The 19,653-nt window shown below is 29.6% G+C and overlaps 3 protein-coding genes across 5 annotated transcripts; 1 reads left to right on the plus strand and 2 right to left on the minus strand.

Moving 5' to 3' along the window:
* Positions 1 to 45: 45 nt before the first annotated feature.
* LOC141538273 (uncharacterized) lies at positions 46 to 8,075 on the minus strand. The gene is made up of 9 exons (XM_074259652.1): positions 8,070 to 8,075; positions 7,740 to 7,969; positions 7,128 to 7,233; positions 6,390 to 6,676; positions 6,101 to 6,212; positions 4,312 to 4,537; positions 701 to 2,500; positions 149 to 160; positions 46 to 74 (listed from the first exon to the last, which is right to left on the minus strand). Exons 1-9 carry the CDS (start codon positions 8,073 to 8,075, stop codon positions 46 to 48), a joined length of 2,808 nt encoding a protein of 935 aa, XP_074115753.1.
* Positions 8,076 to 11,698: 3,623 nt separating this feature from the next.
* Positions 11,699 to 13,630, plus strand: LOC141538394 (uncharacterized). 2 transcript variants are annotated; one of them, XM_074259826.1, is made up of 4 exons: positions 11,699 to 12,016; positions 12,095 to 12,139; positions 12,296 to 12,535; positions 13,437 to 13,630. In XM_074259826.1, the coding sequence occupies exons 1-4, from the start codon at positions 11,920 to 11,922 to the stop codon at positions 13,628 to 13,630; spliced, it is 576 nt and encodes a 191-aa protein (XP_074115927.1). In that variant the 5' UTR covers positions 11,699 to 11,919. The 2 variants fall into 2 exon arrangements, with proteins under 2 accessions (XP_074115927.1, XP_074115928.1); XM_074259827.1 differs by lacking the exon at positions 13,437 to 13,630 and adding an exon at positions 12,804 to 13,049 and having other exon boundaries at positions 11,734 to 12,016.
* A 4,251-nt stretch (positions 13,631 to 17,881) lies between these two features.
* LOC141538395 (uncharacterized) lies at positions 17,882 to 19,471 on the minus strand. 2 transcript variants are annotated; one of them, XM_074259829.1, is made up of 6 exons: positions 19,342 to 19,471; positions 19,027 to 19,092; positions 18,800 to 18,892; positions 18,477 to 18,729; positions 18,282 to 18,416; positions 17,882 to 18,214 (listed from the first exon to the last, which is right to left on the minus strand). In XM_074259829.1, exons 1-4 carry the CDS (start codon positions 19,448 to 19,450, stop codon positions 18,683 to 18,685), a joined length of 315 nt encoding a protein of 104 aa, XP_074115930.1. In that variant the 5' UTR covers positions 19,451 to 19,471; the 3' UTR covers positions 17,882 to 18,214; positions 18,282 to 18,416; positions 18,477 to 18,682. The 2 variants fall into 2 exon arrangements, with proteins under 2 accessions (XP_074115930.1, XP_074115929.1); XM_074259828.1 differs by having other exon boundaries at positions 18,477 to 18,892.
* Positions 19,472 to 19,653: the final 182 nt, after the last annotated feature.

Consider the following 19,653-nt stretch of genomic DNA (forward strand, 5'->3'; position numbering starts at 1 on the left):
AATTCCATACGGTATATCTCAAAATTATGAAGAAATATAAATTTTTTAACTAATAGTATATGAAGCTGCATGACCTGTTTAGAAATAGTTACATTAGCTATATTCAGTGAAATTTCGCACTGACATGTAAAAAAAGTAATAACAATACAGTATGAAGATCCTGTAAAATAAAATAAGATTTAACGTAGTTATATGTATATGTCGAAATTATTATTTTGTATTAAATATTCTTTTTATTTCAATGTTCATTATTAATCTCAACTTTTTTGTTTAAATTTTTCCTCACATTTAGCACAAAACCAAGAACGTTGAAGATTTCTTTTTAAGAAGACACAATTAGAATGATAATAGTTTAAGCAATTATCACAGCATACAAATTTTACCTTAGTATCTTTTAAAAATGTTCCTTTACAACTGTTACAATAGCTAACATTACTTTTTTTCTTATTTTCGACTGTTTGCACAAGAGTTTCGAAACTTGTTTCATCAAAATAGTTTTTAAGAACATTGAAATTCACAGATGTATGTGTGAAGCCATTTTCGAGGTTTTCAACTGTACAAATTTTAGAGATATCTTCATATTTAATAATGTACTCATTTCTCAAGACGTTATCAATAACTATATCAGGTAATTGCAACCAATTTAATAAAACAGTGGCTTGTTCATAATTACTTTTTTCCGAAAAAGTACTTAACTTACGTTTCTTCTTTGGAACTCCTATAACAGTTAACAATGCTCCTTTTGGGCGACCTCGAGTGTTTACTTTCACAGGTATATTTACGTCAGAAACTTTACAATCATAATCAAGTTTGATTGCTTGCCCACCATTGTTAATTTTTTTAGAATTAGAGTTTTCAATAGCAGCTGCAGCTATTTTGTTTTGTTTTTCAAGTACTTCTACTTCAATAGATTGTCTCCAAAAATTATCTATTTCTTTTAAAGTTTGTAATTTAGACTTCCAATTATTTAATAACCAGTTATTTGATGACTCAAAAATTTTATCGGTTAATGATTTGATTATTTTTCGTTTTTGAAAAACTGACTTTACTTTTGATTCTGTTACCATCGTACCTCGCAACTTATTTTTAATAGTAGTCAAAGATGGAACTACCTTTCTAATTTCAATATCTGATCCTTTTATAAAAGAAGAACTTATGTCACTGAGAATTTTCATTTTATTTTCAAAATTTTGAGCACAATTTAAGCTCATGGTATGAGTTATATCATTTATTATATATTTCAACTGCTTTTGTAATTCTACCCTGCTATCGATATTCTCTCCGGATGTAACAACCTGAGAAACTTGAGTTTCTGTGACTTCAACAGTTTCCTCTTTTAATCTTCGAAATGATCTCTGAGTTGATCGGTAATAACTTTTTGTCCATCGTGTCGCACACAATTCTTCCGAAAATAATGAAATACCATAATTCTTTCTGATCAAAAAAATATGTCGACAAGGTAAAGACAATGTTAACCAGTGAGGACATTGACAACTTTTGCATGCGGTAGTTATCACGAGTGATTTACACATCATAATATATTTACACATTATAATATATTTCTCTTCGATATTATCTGGATTAATAGTATTTTCTACATTATTTTCATTCCAAAACGTAATGTGATTATGATACTTAAGCTCAGTCTGAACATACTCAAAAGCTTTTATTGTCAAATAATTCAAATACAGTTTTTCCCACTCAGTAAAGTTATTTGCAGGAAGTTGTATTTTAATAAAATTTTTGGAAGCTTTGAAGTCATTATTACGGTTATGACTAGAAAGCCATTTGAAAAAAGCTACTATAAAACTACTTATGTAATTATTCAAACCAATCTCATCTTTAACTTTTCCATTGAGTGACTCTAATCTATTATTCGAATAATTGCCCAAATTTTTTTCCATTAAATAAGTGCACCATTCTTTTCTATTAATATGCCAATTATCGTTAAAATATTTAACAACCTGAAGAGGTGCTTCTTTTGATAACATAACGTAATAATCATTATATTCGGCTTCTGATGTACTGTATACAATTTTAGTGAGTAGGGACAGACAAAAATCTTTTTGATCACTGGTAATGTTCATATTTTTGGTTGTTATTTGAGTTGAAAATATTTTTAAAACGTGAAATCGACATATTTGTAAAAGTGAGTTAGGGAATAATTCTTTTAATACTTTTCGCTCTGTCATATCTTTATCTGTCATAAAACATTTGATATTATTGCAAGCCTCTTCATTTTCATTTTTCACCGTATTCAAAAACCACTTCATCGATAAATAGTCCTCATGTGCTAATAAACCAATCCCAGCTACTTCACTAAGTCCATTCGAATCTTCTACAAGTAATATCATTAAAGATAAATTAGTATTAAAAACTTTATACGTTCCATCAAGAAATACAATATCTGGCCATGCTTTCAGTGATGACCTCATATCAGCGGTAGAAAAGTATAAACCTTGATATTCATTATTCTTATGAAGAATATGAACATCTGCACCTAGAAAAAATGAATGATATTAAATTTTTGATACAAAAAAAAAAAAAAAAAAAAACCATCGAAAAGTTAATGAATGATTAGATACGACATTAAGGGGGTATTCTAGTCTAGAAGCATGAATTTCAGGTAATTTTTGACGTGCCGTAAAAAAGGCAATCAATATTTTTACTACACATTTTTGTATAAGTTATTTATTAACATTACAAGTGTACAGAAAAAAATTAAAAAAGTTGAAAATTCAAAAAATTAGCAGCTGATGAAGTGTCGAGGAGGGGGGGGGGGTAAGATCTCAAGAAATTGGTACGTGAACATGACCTCAATTCCAACCCTCCTACACGCAAAAAAAAATTGGGGCTGCCACAAGATTTTCATGTGACTGCCACATGATATTTTCTTGTGGCTGCCACATAATTTTCCTGTAGCAGCCACATGATATTTTCATGGAATAAGAAAAATTTTATAGCCCGTGTATTTATATGATAAAATGGATTAATATGGTTGAATTTTGTATCATTGGAAGAGTTTTGACCTGGAGTTGTGCCTTTTCAAGGTTTCATATAATTCTCATCAATAGTCAACAGTGTTTATTACGATAAGAATTAAGGATGCATTCGAAAATGCTCTATCTCTAAATACATAATCAAGCAATGACCTTGCATCTGGTGAACTATTGCCATTTTTAACGATATACGCTCATCCTGACTTTACACTTATCGAGATCTTTCATTTAAGTACCCACATCAACTTTTTATATATATATTATATATATGCATATATGAAAATATATTGAAATGCATGTGAGTACTCAAATAAAAGCTCTCAATGAGTGTAATGTCGGAATGAGCTTATATCTTTAAAAATGTCAATAATTCACTAGATACAAGGTAATTTGTTAATTATTGACATTTTTGAAGATATAAGCTCATCCCGATGTTACACTCATTAAGAGCTTTCATTTGAGTACCCACATGCATTTTTGATATATTTTTCATATGTACATATATATAATATATAATATATATAAATATATGAAAAGTTGATGTGAGTACTCAAATGAAAGGTCTCGATGAGTGTAATGTCGGAGTGAGCTTGTATCTTTAAAATTGTCAATAATTCACTAGATACAAGGTAATTTCTTAATTATTGACATTTTTAAGATATAAGCGCATCCCGGTGTTACACTCATCAAGAGCTTTTATTTGAGTACCCACATGCATTTTTGATATATTTTTCATATATACATAATATGTATTACGTATATATAATGTATATAAATATATGAAAAGTTGATGTGGGTACTCAAATGAAAGATCTCAATGAGTGTAAAGTTAGAATCAGCTTATATTGTTAAAAATGGCAACAGTTCACCAGATGCGAGGTCATTGCTTGATTATGTATCGAGAGATAGAGCATTTTCGAATGCAGTCTTTATTCTTATCATAATAAATACTATTGACTATTGGTAAGAATGATATGAAAGCTTGAATAGGGACAACTCCAGGTCAAGACTTTTCTAATGATACTAAATTTAACCATAAACCCATTTTATCATATAAATACTCTGGCGACTAAATTTTTTTTATTCTCTTAATAATATAGATTATTATTGTTATGATAATTATTGTTGCTGAGTTTAAATATTATTGCCTGCCACATGAAAGCCATGTCGCTGTCACATGAAAATATCATGTGGCTGCCACAGGAATGTATCATGTGGCAGCCCCAATTTTTTTTTTGCGTGTAGACTAGAATACCCCCTTAATATGCCAAGAAAAATCGTGGCATATAAACAGTAATAATAAATAGTTTACCTTTAGATTTCAGTATTCTTTCTACAACTTGTAGATCATTAGTCATCAAATCCTTATGTTTTCGGTGCATATTGGATAAATCTTTAGTTCGAATATTAATCTTTTTATCATCCATTATTTTATTTTGTAACAATTTTTTGGAGCAATTTAAATCCATGGCGTTTAATGCCATTTCATAGGTTCCTGGAGACAATCGTCTGTTTTCAGGTACATCCCCAATAAACGCCTGAAATTAAAAATAATATATGTTATGTAAATTATTTTTTATATACCTATTAATACAGAATCATCTAAAAACCACTTCGTTCTAATAAATGTAGTACATTTAAAATAAATATTCGTTACTCTGAATATTTAAATTTAATAATACTAGGGTAAAAGATCTCATTAGTGGCGGGGAAGTATCAATTACTGATACTTTCTTCAATTTTGGTACTGATTCAATTAGTGAAATCATCAATTTCTATAATGAATATATTATTTCTAATCTTTAAGACCGTTAAATCAAAAAAATTTTTAATTTTTGTTCCAAGTAGAACATTTTTTCATTAAAAGAAAAAGTACCACTAATAAAGCTTAGATCGAGGTACAACAATTGAATAATACATCAAAATATGGGTTCATATTAAAAATATTGTGTTTAGGGATCAACTTTTCATCACTTGAAGTAAAATAAAATGCAGATGTTGTATAGAAAACAAAAAATTTTAATTTAATGTAGTTTTTTAAGTATTCAATAGAGGAAGGGGAGGGGGCAAAATAAGCCCCTAAAATTTTTATGCCTAAAAATATTTGGGGGCAGAATGAACCCTCGACATTTTTCACTTCCAAAGTATTTGGGAGGTAAAATGGGCTGATTAGACTTTGAAAACCAATGAATATTTTTCATTTAAACGCGTTTTTAGAATTTGTGTATTATACAAAGAACGAACTCGGTCACGAGTTAATAAATAACTGCATTATTAACTATATTTTTTGATAGAAAACTATCTTCACATTTATTTTACAGAAGCTTTCCTGATTATTTTTACGATGGTGTGTGTGTGTGTGCGTGTGTGTGTGTATGTGGTTGTATGAAGGTAAACCTTTCATCACTTTTGAACGGCTTGACTGATTTGAACGGGATTGACAGCAATCGAAAGAGTCTCTTTGGCCCTAGATATTTTACAATATTTAAAGTAATTCAGGCTGGTAAATTTTGAATAATCGCGAAAATAAAATTTTCGAAAAATCGTTTTTTTGCAATTACTCTTAATCTGTTAAATCCATCGATTCCAAATTCTAATCAGCTCTTAAGCATAATTTAAAATACTGCGTCGATTGCCGTTAACGTGCACGTGTTAATGTCCACGTTTTAATCATGATTAAAAACGGTTGATTCGTTCGGGAGATATCGTGAATGAAATATTTGGGATTAAGTGTTTTTCTTACATAACTCTGACACTTATTCCTGGATCGTTTCTGATTCAATAAGATGATTTTTAGAGCTCAACAAAAACTACGTTAATTGCTGCCAATGATGTCTAAATCGGTTGAATGGTTCGAGAGAGAAAAAAAAGAGAAAGAAACTGAAAATTCTCTTATTATAAAAATTTTCTGAATGTGGCCCATTTTGCCTCACATTTTCAATTTTTTATTTTCAATGAATATAGCAAATTGAGGTCAAATACTTGGCAAGGGACTCAAAAAAAGTAAAACCACACAAAAACAATAAGGATTTAAAAATATTTTTCTTAAGGGGCCCATTTTGCCCCCCCTCCCTCCCTTCCTCTATAAATACAATGTTTACCTCAATGTCTTCATGATTAATGTGCTCCAAATTCACTTTTGTTATTTCCAATAAATTTTTGTCTTTAGTTATATGTGCATAAATATAAAATTCACATCCTAGTTTGTATGAACTGCAAAAAATTTTGACAAATTACTTTAGACATAATGATTTAGGTCAAATAGTGACTTTTTTAAAAGTAAATTTACTAAATTAACTGGAAAAGTATGTATATACGAATGTATTTGTTTATACTATCCTAGTTATTTCTGTAAGTTATATAGAGAATTTAAAAATTATATATATTTACCTTGTATTTCGCACTTTATCTATTTTGGGAGTATGAGTTGCTTTACCAAATTTACAACCAAATTTTACATAAATATATTCTAAATCAGCATTGTATGTAGGATCTTGTGTGTTATCACTTGTTAGTTTTCGACTATCTCGAGTAATATAAACGTCATTTTCTTCTTTTTGGAACTGTTTTACGAACGTTAATAATGATTGAAAACTGTTGAATGTTGATCCAATCAATTTTTGGCTTTTGTCATCAACTTTCAATTTTTTAGTTTCTACGGTTGCAATTGAAGAAGGCTATTAAATAGTATAAAGGTTAACAACTTTTTTTCATGAAATTAATAAAAATATACGCCTTAAATATCCCGTACAAAAAAATTTTGTTTCAGATGAACTTCAGATAGTGAAACAAATATGAACTTTCGCTGGGAATCCAGCGAACTTTCAGAGGAATTTGAAAATTTTATTTTGCATATTGAGTTCTCCTACTCCAAAAATATATCCCCACAAAATTTTGAGAATCTTAAATGATAAGTCATGACTTATTTTAGTAAAACTCACAGTGACTTATCATTTAAGATCTTTAAAATTTTATGGTAATATATTTTTGGAGTAGAAGAACTCAATATGCAAATTAAAATTTTCAAATTCCTCCGGAAAGTCCGCTGGATTTCCAGCGGAAGTTCATATTTGTTTCACTATCTGAAGTTCATCTGGAAACAAAATTTTTTTTTGTACGGGTAGTTACCTCGAAACTTCTGCAGTTGTGATTATCATTCCAAACGTCAATTAGTAAGCTATCAGAATGCATGTGAGCTGTGAAACCTGCTTGACACTTGGTTCCTGAGATATAGCTAAAAAAAGGAAATTAATGATTAATTAACTTCAGTATATACACTAGAGAAAAGTTATGTTTATATCACTAAAAATAGTTGATTTATTTAATAAAATTTAATCGATATTAAAGAACAATCTTTGATAAGCAGTAATTCTGAATATTATTTACTGAAATTGAAGTAGATACATGGAAACTGAAATTAATAAGATATGAACTTTTTTTGTATTCCTCTGTTTGTGCTTATATTTACGATCAAATGAAAACAATGGCAAACTGAGAAAAGTTATTTTTAAATCAATTTTTGGTATTTTTGCTGATTAGGGATTAGAAATCAAACGATGCTATCAGAAATAAGTTATAAAAAATCAGTATTATGTACTCGTACATTTAGCAATTTGCAAAAGTTTGATTCACACTAAGTTTTTTCATCAAACATCCTGATTTATTATATTTTTTTCACTAGTGGAAACAATCAATTTTAACAAATTTGCATATGTTAATTAGCATATTTTTTTTACTCACTCTCGTCTTCTTTTTCGATTAGCAGGCAAAGGTTCAGGCTCTTTATAGCAAACACATTTATATTCTACTCTTCGGAACAATAATTTGGTTCTAATTGATTTCTCTGTGGAAGATTCATCTAAATAATTGAATGAAAATCTAGTAAATTTAAAGCCTGTGCTTGTTTCATAAAATTCCACTGCGGCTCTCAATTTTTCTTCAGATTTAAAACGTTGATGCAAAAATAAACCCTGTGTTAGTTAGGTTAAAAAAAATATAAATTGAATATAACTATTTATTTAAAAAATACAATAAAACAATAATTAATTATTATTAAAAATATCAACTTACATCCATGTTTGATATTGGAGTATTAGTGCATGCTTCTACATGTTTAGGATTCATCAACATTCATTTATTGTTAATTTAATCACTACTTATTAAGCAAATACACCTTGCAAGCTTATAAACAATCATAATCTTCATGATATGTAATACACTAATATGTATGGATCCGAACCGCACCGGCTCCGTTGTTGTACGGATCCGTAAAAATACTGCTGATCTTATGTCTTAGGAACCAATCATTAACTTGTTTGATAAGGTAAAAGACCCAGTACTTGAATACATTTGATAGTGTATTGTATTTGACCACAATTTTAGAACGTTAATTTCATCATAACTGACCAAATCAAAGTGACTTAATAAAATATCTTCAATTCTAAATATATTAAAGAAAAGAAATTTGTATCACGTTAAGAAAATAAATTTTTTTAATTATTTAAAAAAATTCTTCAAGTGGCCTAGTAGTTGAACATTAAACTGTGATGCGCTGCAGTACTTGAACACCTCTGTACCAGAACTTGAACAATCATTTAACATGGCTTTAGATACTTTGTGTTAAAATAAAAATAAAAATAACAATTTATTATATATGACTTTCAAGTTAGTAGTCACTTGACTATTTTTAATTTTTTTTTAACAAATAAATTTGTTCCAAAAAATATTTTAAAAAATTGTATTTTTAATTTTTTTAAATTTCTAAATGTCAATTTTTTTTTCTAATTTATTTTACCATTATTTACTTGTTAAAAAAATTCATAAAATTATCAAATGTCTGCTCAATTATATTATAAAATTAACAATAATCATACATTTAAGTCCTCTACTTTAAAAAACATTCAAATGTATTTTTGCCTGTTGTTTACAGAGTCAGATTAGAATGATTAATAATTTTTTTTTATTTCACAAACACTAATATTCGTTCTAAAAATAGTAAATTTTGTTTATAGTTTTTTTTTATTTACTTCATTTGTATAATTTTTTTGTAACTATACAATTTAATGTATTTTTTAAAACATTTTAAAATATTTGTTTAACATAGAGTTAGACTGTTCAAGTACTACAGCAATGTAAAAATGAGAGACGGTATACTTGAACATACGGCGCTGTCTCGTTCAACTTTTGGGTCCTACGCGCCAAAGGCTCTAACCAAAAGATCCAGGTTCGACTCCTGGTCTGGGCCGTCCGAATTATTTTTTCAGTTAAAATTATAAAAATGACAAACTCAAAAAATAATAATTGAAATAAATTGTTTATGCCTGAAGGTATCGGGCTAACGTAATTTTAATAATAATTAAATAATCTAGTTAGATAAACTAGTAAAAATTGCTAACGACTGTACGCCGCTAAAAATCTATTCAATAAATTAATTTAACGCAGTCATCAATAAAATCCTGTAATAATTTAGCTTTAACATTAAAAAATATTTCTTGTATCATTAACTAAGATTTGAAGATCTTAATATACATTAAATATTAATGTTTACGGCTGGAGTTTTTTAATAATACAAGAATTTCCAAACTGTTCAAGTACTAGGACCATTTTTAAAACTGTTCAAGTACTGGGTACTTTACTTTAATTAATTCTCGAGTCGGTTAGAATTATTTCTTTTCATTTAATGGTAGAAATAATTGAAGATACAAGACAATTTTGAATTTATTGTTAGAATAAAACTAAAAATCATTATAAATTAATGAAGAAATATTGAAATTATAATATGATTGAATATTTTTATTATTCATGACAGTATTGAAAAAAACAGATTTATGGAAATTAAAGATATAAAAAAGCTCTAAATATTTTAATATTGATAACACATCATCTTATTCAACTAGTGAATCTTCAGGTGTTGAAACTTTAAAGTAGCCTCCTAGAAGTACTTGCAGGATTTCGTTGTTTTCATCCTCTGCTATAACAGGTAAATTTTCATCAAAGACGATAGAATTTTCTGAGAGACTGTACGTCGCGTCTGCATTATTTCCATCGGGTTGTTTTACAGGTGAAGATAAAGGAGAGAAAGGTGGAGACTGAACAGATGTTCCGTCATCATCTTTCTCGGAAATATCTTCATCTGTATTTTCCTCCGAATTAAATGGCAGGTTGGCATGTTTTTGAGGCACTACGATAGGAGACAGAGGGAGTCGCTTCTTTTTTGACGGACATCTGGAACGGGACGTTGACTGTGACGGTGAATTCGCGAATTCATCGCCACTCGATGAATCTGGCTCATGAGAACGTTTTTGCTGACAATTCTTTGCTGGCATTGTTTTGCTCACTAGTTGTTGTTGTTTCTGTTGTTGTGAAACGCTGGATGAAGAGGCAATAGAAGCAGGCATGGTCTCACAATTGTGCTCTTCATTCCATTGATAAATTCTCAGCGTTTCATTATTATGAATGGTCATCCTAAAATATGCTGGACAATTGGTCCTGACGATAGGCCTTCAAAAGTAAATAAAGACAAAAATTAACATCTTGAAGTAACCAACGCAAGCTGGTAAAAGGTGAATACTTACTCTTTTACTTTTTTTTTCAATTCCTTAGGAGCTCCATGATGAATACACCTAGCAACACAATGATAAATCTCAAGTTTAGAATTGATTGTTTTTTTAAATGACGCGTGTCAACATAATTGGATGAAAAGGCAAATTTTCGCCCAGTTTCGAGCTGGTATTGTTTACAAGCCTCTTCAAATTCCACTTTTGAGTTAAACTCTTTACCCAGGAATAAACTCATCTGTAAGTAATAACCTTAGATTAGATTAGTTGAAATGAATAAATTAAAAAGTATCATGTTTATTACAATAAAATTGTACGATAATTACTTTAAAACTTAAAAGTGCAATGATATACTTTGAATCGGTTTAATGCCAACAGTCACTGTACTTCACAATAAAATAACAGGTACCGAAGAATACTGATTTTCACAAGGAATCACCAATCCACGAACAAGCTCGAACAGGTAGATCAGAGCGAGAGGGGTATAATGCATATTCTCAGAACCAAAAAAATTAAGGCATACACACACTGCAAATTACTGAGAAGTTTACATCGTAATGTGACAGAAACTAAAAGCAATCATAATTTTATTAAGCCTGTCGATGCATGTAGTATTACCTAAATTATAGAGTACTATATACTACTCTATAGAACTATATGAATTATGGAATACGTAGCATTCCACAGCCTAAACCAACAAAAATTCGTAAATCTCCGTATAAACACGGAGTCGTACATACAAAACTGAAACTCTGATAAGTTTACAAAAATAACGCCGTAATTATACGGCTCCGTATGCATACGACTCCGTATGCGTACGACTTGAAAAAATTTAAATTTCCCGGGCACGTAATTTTTCAAGTCCGTATGTATAACACTCCGTATATACGCGGCTCCGTTTAAATACGAGTCCGTTTGTGTACGTCTCCGTATGCGTACGACTTAAAAATTTGAATTTCCCCGGGTCTTTAAGGTTGTCCGTATGCGTACGGAGCCGTATGTGAACGGATCCGTATCTCCCAGTTGCCGTACCTTTAGCCACGTCCCAGCTGTTATTGGGTACAGTTCTCATTGAATAAGCATGTCATACAATTTGAGTAAAGTCAATTTGAAGTATAGATGGCTCTGAATAAAGGTGTAACTTTTCGGTTGGAGTAAAGAAATTCTGAGTTAAGCTGACTCTGTGCCGGGAAATATATGACGTCATGAATCGCCGCCATTTTTGCACTGTGAGCACTGGCATTTTCGAGGTAAGGTACTCGCAGTGCTTTGGTCACGTGATCACAAAGGTGTCGAGAGTTGTATAGTTTATACCACTTATTTATTTACAAATAGGAGTTTGTCGTTAAAAAAAGAATACAAAAATGGAAAAGTTAGTAGTGTTACATTTATTAGAATGTGAATCTAATAAAACATACTCGCTCAAAGTTACGCCCGAAATATATGATCGTGCAAAGATTGGTAAATATTTCAATTATTATCAACAATTCTACTCATAGCCTTACTTATTCTTATATTCATTACGTTTTTATTTTGCAGATACATTGTTTGCTACCAAACTTTTGATGCGGCATATAAATGATGGTGAAATGACAGAAAAGGATTAATAATTTTTATGTTATGCATAAAAATAATATTTTAAAACAATTAGTTGATTAATTTTATAATAATTTATCAATGATTGTTATTTGCAACAATGTTTTGATTTCTTTGTAGTAATTTAAATTTATCATTTTACAGGAATATCAGTATTTGCTGGTTCTTTAAGCAGTTGTGATTTACTGGAAAGTAATACTACTGACGACTTACTAGAAAATAATAGAAGTTACGATCATTTAGCGAAAAAGCAATTTTCAAATCCGAATGCAGGTACGTCGACTGCTGGAACATCCTCGGGATCAAGGCCAACGGCTACATCATCTGTTGCAAAATCATCACGTTCAAAAGAAACAGCTTCGGTAGATATCGATAAAAGAAGTGGTGAGTTGAAGTGAAATATAGAAAATTAAAGTTTCGATATATTTTAATAGAAGGAAAACTTAAATATATTATATTATACTGAAATATACAGACAGATAACAGTTCATTCAGTTTTTTAAAAATAAATTTCTACAAAAATAGTTACTGTAAGAAACTGCATACACAAAATTCTTATATAAATCAGTACATCTTTTTAAACTTTTCTTTATATCGATTAATCTGTTGAAAATAACGTTTGCATGAGATAAATATTATTTTTAAATTAAAGAAGTACACAATTGGACCAAGTCGGAGGTTTTACTTCTAATTGCGAGTTATAAAGAATACCAATTGGAATTTTTGGATGACAATGCTTGCAACGCAGATGTATGATCAAAAGTAATTAATCATATGACGGTTACACTTGCTGAGTACGATTTATCACCAATTGACATCAAAAAATGTAAAACAAAAATGGAAGCACTGAAACGGCATTATAAAGGTCTTAAAGATAGTAATAAAAAGTCTGGGAACCAAAAAATTACTTGGCCTTTCTATGATGTAATTATAAAAATTATTAAATATTTTTTTAAGTTTAATATTTATAGTCAAAAATTGAATGAAATTCACTTATAGGAAATGGAAGAACTATTTGGTGAGCAGCCGTGGATTAAACCGTTATCTACTGCAGGTTCTAACATTGAAAACAAAATGGGTATTTGAAGAATTACATAAACTTATTATTATTATTTTTATTATTGTTACTATTATTGTGTTTTTTGATAGATATTAATTCTACTTAACTCTCCTTATACTTTATGAACTCGCTTCAGAATGTATAAAATTTAAAATAAATTTTTTGACTTACTCTTCGGAGATTGATGGTAAATAATAAAAAATGTAAAATTTTTATATTTTACAGACTCTGAAGTTTTAAACCCACCCTCGAAACGCCACAAAAAGTTAGCAGATTATTGTGAACAATTATTGGAAGAAAAAAAAGAGAATCGTGCAATTCGCATGCAACATCACCAAGAAAAAATCGCTGCTATAAATCAATTAACGGATGTTCTCAGAGAGCTTATGGGTCACGCAGCACAAAAACGGCAAAGTTGATTATATTTAAAACTAAGTAACTTTAGTGCACATATTTATTATGATTATTTTTATATGATTAAAAATGTTACAGATCTGATTTATATTTGTAGAACGTGCATGCTTCAAATCTAAGTAATACCAAAAATTAAGCTTTTAAGGTTTAATTAAAAAAATATGTTAATTATTAATATTTTATAAAAAAGAAAGATTTTTATTTTTGTACTGTTCAATAGTATAAAAAATATAATTATTAGCGTTTCCGCTTGTGATATTAAAAGTAATCTTAAGTCCTTTATTAAACTGTTTATCAATGTTCATAAATTAATGAAAGTTCAAATTAAAAATAAAAACCGTACGATTACGTCAAAAACAATTTCATTTTTTATTCACATTGAGTTTTTTTTATACAATTGTTGAGGTAAAGGCTCAAAACTTACAAATTATTTAGAAAATTTTTCAGCTGTTCTCTTTTCGATTCCGGCGATTTTCATATCATTGTTTGCTTCAATATCTACATCAAATGCTGGAATTTCATGATTCACTAGAATTGGGATATCCATTAAATCATTTTTCAAAATACAAATGTTATGCAAAATACAACAAGCAATTACATAATATGGTATTAAGTCAGTTCTTTTGAAAGGCAATTTGTCTAATAAACTTCGAAATCTTCCTTTCAACAAAGCATTTGCTCGTTCTATCATCATACGAGAGCTAGAGTGAATGGTGTTATATCGAAACGTTTCTTGATTCATGTTACCATTATTTCGATAAGGTACCATTACACATGGATGGATACTGTAAGCCTTATCCCCTAATAAATGGCTGTCATTCGGGAAAAATTCAGGTGTGCAATAATTCTGCAAATTTGATAAGCGGAAAACACGAGCATCATGAACCGAGCCTGCTTCACCGCAGTATGCATGAATAAATTTTAGCTTGTGATCGCAAACTAGCTAAAATTACAAAATTAATCTTTTCATTAATACATAATAATATATATTAGCAATATTAAAAATAACATTTTTTCAAAAATCTGAGTTTGAATAGAATGAAATCCTTTGCGATTAATATAGCTGGCATGGTGTTCTTTGGGCTGAGCGATTCTTATATGTGTTCCATCGACTGCTCCTAAAACATTTGGAAATCCGTACCTTCGTAATACATGATTAGATGTTATTCTTGCTTCTTCATGAGTAGGCCATTTGATGTAAATAGGTAAATAAGTATAAATTGATTTAACAACTTTCCAAACAGTTCTCCATCCTGTTGCTTTTCCAACATTAAAGCGATCACAAACGGATCTGTTAAAATGTAATAAAATGTTTTGTACATTAACATTCCGACAGCTATTTAGAACGTGTAAAATCGCATTAGATAATAAGCACTTTATATTATACCTGTATGAATCTGGTGTTGACATAGTCCAAATACTCAAAAGAAGTTGTTTTTCGACAGAAATAGGATTTCTACCGTAACGTACAGATTGTTTTTGCAATTCAGGTCCAAGTAGATTTATAAGAAATTCTAAAGTATCTCTTCTCATACTATAATTGAAAAGTATATTATAACACAATAATCAACAGCTAACAATAACTCCAGTTCTTACTATAAAATTAAAAAAAAAAATACTTCAATGTGTGAAAATGCATGACTTACCGAAAATGACTTTTAAAGGTATCATCAGTCATTCGAAAAACAGTGGTCTCCACATAATTTTCTATCCTTGGAATAATGTTCTGATCATCGCGATTGCCAAAACAATATACGAGATCTTCATCATCACTGGAATCATCGTCTGAGGATTCTAATAAATCTTTAACTGTACCAGCTAATACGATCCCGATTATTGTGTAATCCATTAGCTGTATATTTTTTAAAATTCAATTAATATACTATTATTGTTTGCTAACAAAATTTTAACTTTAACTATACATAACCTTTTTTATAGGTTTACAAGCATTTGTAAAAAAATACTTTTTGAAATATAAAAAGCATACTTACTGATATCAGAAATTTATTTAAATTATAATTAAATATTTTATTTTTTAAATATTCAAATAATAACTTTTATTATTTAATAGAGAACGTTTCAGCAAACATTAAATTAAAAAACATTAGTTTGAAAATGGCGTAAAAAAACAAGAACTATAGTATACTGGACGGCGTTCCGTTTTAAATAGTAACTAGTATAACTGACTATAAAGAAACGACTTCACAGTATACTAAATTGCCGTTATACTGCGCAGTGCTCACAGTGTATATCGGAACATAGCCATAGGGTGCATTCGCGTTGGACGCTTACGCGCTGTGAGTACTCACGCTTATAAGCACAAATTTTTAGTGTTCGAGTTGGCCTATAAGCGCTTAGAATCAATAACTAAATTTCGTTCATTTTGGATGTTGTGAGCGTCAATGAACATCAACATGGCAAATGTGGTAACTGTTTATCAAATAATAAATAATTTATTAGAAATTATCGATGATGAGTCTGATGATAGTGATGAGTTTGATATGATTGAAGATAGTGATAATGATATAGAATGAGAGTATTGCAATACTCATTTGAATTTATCTTTCAAAAAAGAACCTATACCAAGAATTAAAAATTTTGTTGAAGAGGTTATACCAGCATTTTCTGATAAAGAATTCAAATCTCATTTTAGGTAAATATTTATTACAATTTGAGGATTTACTTAACAACAAATTATCTTAACCCTTCAGTTTAATTTTGAATTGTATTAATTACACGTAAATAAATTTTTTAATAACTTTAGGGTGTCTCGATCAACATTTGATTTTGTTCGTGAAAAAATTGAACCATCGTTAATGAGAAAAATCCCAGGATCTAAAATGATATCACTAGACAAACAATTATTCATCGCTTTATGGAAAATGGCAACTCCAGATTCGTATCGGTATAATAGAAAAATATTACTCATATTTTGAATAACTTCAATTATTATAAATTAAATATTAACTTAATATATTGTTTTTAAAGCTCGGTTTACCAAAAGTTTGGCGTTAGTTTTGCAGCAGCGTGGTGGAGTGTACGAAGGGTCACATCAGCTCTAGTCGAAATAGCTTCGAATTTTATTACCTGGCCTGAAAATGAAAAGTTTGCTGAAATTTCTAATGAGTTTGAAGCTACGTGCGGCTTTCCCAATGTTATCGGTGCAATTGATGGAACACATATAAATATACCCGCACCTCGGGAACATCCGGAATGTTATGTCAACAGAAAAGGACATCATTCAATTCAATTACAAGTAAGTAAGCTGTCGCGTGAATTAACAATGTTTGAATATATTCATTTTGACTGTTTGTTCAAAAATAGGCTATTTGTGATGCTCAATGTAAATTTATCCATTGTTATGCCGGGAATGTTGGTTCTGTACATGACACACGAGTATTACGTCCGTTAGAAGTGAATGATTACCTCAACGATGAACAGAAATTTCTCAACGATTATCATTTTGTCGGAGATGCAGCTTACCCTCTTCACAAACATTTACTCACTCCATATCGAGATAATGGGCACTTATCAGCGAGACAAAAAAATTATAATTTTTATCATTCATCAGCACGCATAGCAATTGAACGTGCATTTGGATTACTAAAAAAAAGATTTCGCAGTTTACTGACAGTTCTCGACATGAATCGAACTGATTTAATTCCTGAGTTCATAATCGCTTGTTGTGTCATGCATAATATATGCTTGTTAAAAAACGATGAATTTCCCGTGGAGGAAGTAATAGAAGAAAATGGAAACATAAATGAAATGAATAATAATAGAATTTTACCTGCTGATGGTGTTGACAAACGGAATCGCATATGTCAGCAATTAAATATAACAAATGTGTAATGAAAGCAACTATAATAGTCATTTCAATAGCTAAAAATTACAAGTAATTATGAGAAATGAGTATGAACAAACTATATATTTTTAGATTTACATCACTATATACACAAGAAAATTGTAAATTTTTTTATAGGTTACGATCCATTTTTTAAATCAAATAATATTGTATATTTAATTAACAATTGTACATAAGTGTTCAAGTGAATTTATTATTGGATGAGATGAAATGAAATAAAACAAATTTTTCTTAGTTTATAATGTTTAATAGCATAAAATTTATTTTAACTTATTTTAATTTTATTCAGAACAATAAAAATATATGTCATTTAGAGTATTGTAAGTCCTTATCTTATTAAAATTTGAATAATACGTTTGTAACACTTAAAAATTACATTCTTAAAGTAGTCACTGAGTTCTGTAGAAAAAAAAATATTTCTAATTTTCTAGAATTTAAGTATAAAAATAGTCATATAAATATAATATTAAGTAATGAAACTAGTCAGTCCGACTTAATCAAGTATAGTCTTTAGCATAATTACATTAAAAAGAATTGTTAGATTTGACAAGCTTTTCTAATAAATCTAAAGCTCGTTTTTTGTACTGATTAGCCTCTTCGGCTTTTTTGGCTTTAAAAACCATGAATTCTTTGAACCGACGTTCCTTATTTTCTTCGCTTTTCATCGATCTTTCTTCAAACGCAGCAATTAAATGACTCGCAGGGGTACTTTTTGCTTTTTTTTCTGCCAACGAAAATATTATATTGTCATTAGTATACATAAATTCTTAAAACAAATGAAATATCCTTACGGTTTGCTTCATTATCCAAATCATTACTACTGCTACTTCCACAACTACTTTCGGATAAAGTCCTTTTTTCCCGGTAGAAGAGCAAGTTGCGACAGGTGTAATGAAAGGCTTATCACCCATCAGATCATCCATTAACTGAAAAATTAAAAATTTGAAAATTTATTTTCTTCTGGAAATGTAATCAGTTACACTTACAGTCAAATACGGCCAATGTTTTACAGAGTTTCCAGAGTTATTGTTATGGTCTTTTGTTTTTTTATAAGTTTTTTCATTCCTGAAAATTTAGATAAGCATTGAGGTCCTGTAATGTTATTGCCGTGAGATTTCAGTTTAGCACTAATGTCCAGCCACAATTTTTTTTGAGAAATTTTTCCACTACTGAAATCAGTTTGTTGCTTTTGTTATTCGTCAAGAAGCAAAAGAATAGCGTCACGAGGCCATTTAAATGCTGTTATAAACAATTGGTTGTTAAATTACATGCATATTAATCGATTTTGAATTATCTTGTTTAAAATTACCTGAATCTTCACTTGGACTTCTCACGGGTAAATCAATGCTTCCATCGCCATTTAAATTAGATTCCGAACCTTCAACTTCTTCTGCGTCAGTTTCTAAATATTTACAATTATGTAGGTAAAAATTGAATTAATAATACAAATTTAAACTTATCATGCCAATAAAATTCTTTTCTGAGTATGTAAAAAGTTTCATGTACATTAAAACCCAAAATATTTATGAAACCTACCGCTAATAAATTGAGCATATTCTAAATCTTTAGCCTCTTGTAATTTGAAGCTTGCAAAAGTTGCATCTGAAATAAATATAAGACATTTCACCCAAAAAAAAATAAGATTTTTAAATAGTATAACAATTGACGGAATCCATTCAGTCCCTCATTACTTCAAGAATCAAAACGAAATAGACTTAGTAATAGATGATGAACTATCCTTCTAGCCTTTTAAGGGTGTAGAAAAGCAAACTAGAAACAAAACTTCATCCTCAACCAAACGTAATGAAAAACTTGAATATTTCTTTTTAATTAATAATTTGATATATATACCTGTTTCTAGTCGCTCTAATTCATCGTCCGTAACAGTAATTGTGTATGTTTTATGACTTTCTGGATCAGTTAGCTCAATAGAAAATAATTGTGTTCTAGAGCTTGCCATTTTTGCGGGATTGTAAAGAATTTAACAATTAATATTTAGAAATAAATAGAATTTGGTTAGCTTATGCTTAAGTTGCATTCGTTTTGACAGATAGTAAAGACTGGCGCTCACGCTTTTGCTGCCCTACCTCTGTGGCATGAGCATCTATGAGCGCGAAGTCTGTGCTACGAACTCAGCCATGAGCGTACTTATTTGACGCTCAC

The sequence above is a fragment of the Cotesia typhae genome, unplaced genomic scaffold (genome assembly GCF_013202065.1).
Source record: "Cotesia typhae breed Kobodo isofemale line unplaced genomic scaffold, CoteBio_Ctyphae contig_20, whole genome shotgun sequence".
Classification (NCBI taxonomy): Eukaryota; Metazoa; Arthropoda; class Insecta; order Hymenoptera; family Braconidae; genus Cotesia; species Cotesia typhae.

Bases quoted from the DNA above. Each gene is read 5' to 3' on its own strand.
- LOC141538273 (XM_074259652.1), bottom strand. The intron at 6,677-7,127 runs GTAACTACCCGT...ACTATTTAATAG, and splicing joins ACAACTGCAGAAGTTTCGAG to CCTTCTTCAATTGCAACCGT. The intron at 2,501-4,311 runs GTAAACTATTTA...CATTTTTTCTAG, and splicing joins AAGAATACTGAAATCTAAAG to GTGCAGATGTTCATATTCTT.
- LOC141538394 (XM_074259826.1), top strand. From the start codon at position 11,920: ATGGAAAAGTTAGTAGTGTTACATTTATTAGAATGTGAATCTAATAAA. The intron at 12,017-12,094 runs GTAAATATTTCA...TTTATTTTGCAG, and splicing joins ATATGATCGTGCAAAGATTG to ATACATTGTTTGCTACCAAA. The intron at 12,140-12,295 runs GTGAAATGACAG...ATCATTTTACAG, and splicing joins GATGCGGCATATAAATGATG to GAATATCAGTATTTGCTGGT.
- LOC141538395 (XM_074259828.1), bottom strand. From the start codon at position 19,450: ATGGCAAGCTCTAGAACACAATTATTTTCTATTGAGCTAACTGATCCA. The intron at 19,093-19,341 runs GTATATATATCA...TATTTATTTCAG, and splicing joins ATTAGAGCGACTAGAAACAG to ATGCAACTTTTGCAAGCTTC. The intron at 18,893-19,026 runs GTAGGTTTCATA...GTAAATATTTAG, and splicing joins ATATGCTCAATTTATTAGCG to AAACTGACGCAGAAGAAGTT.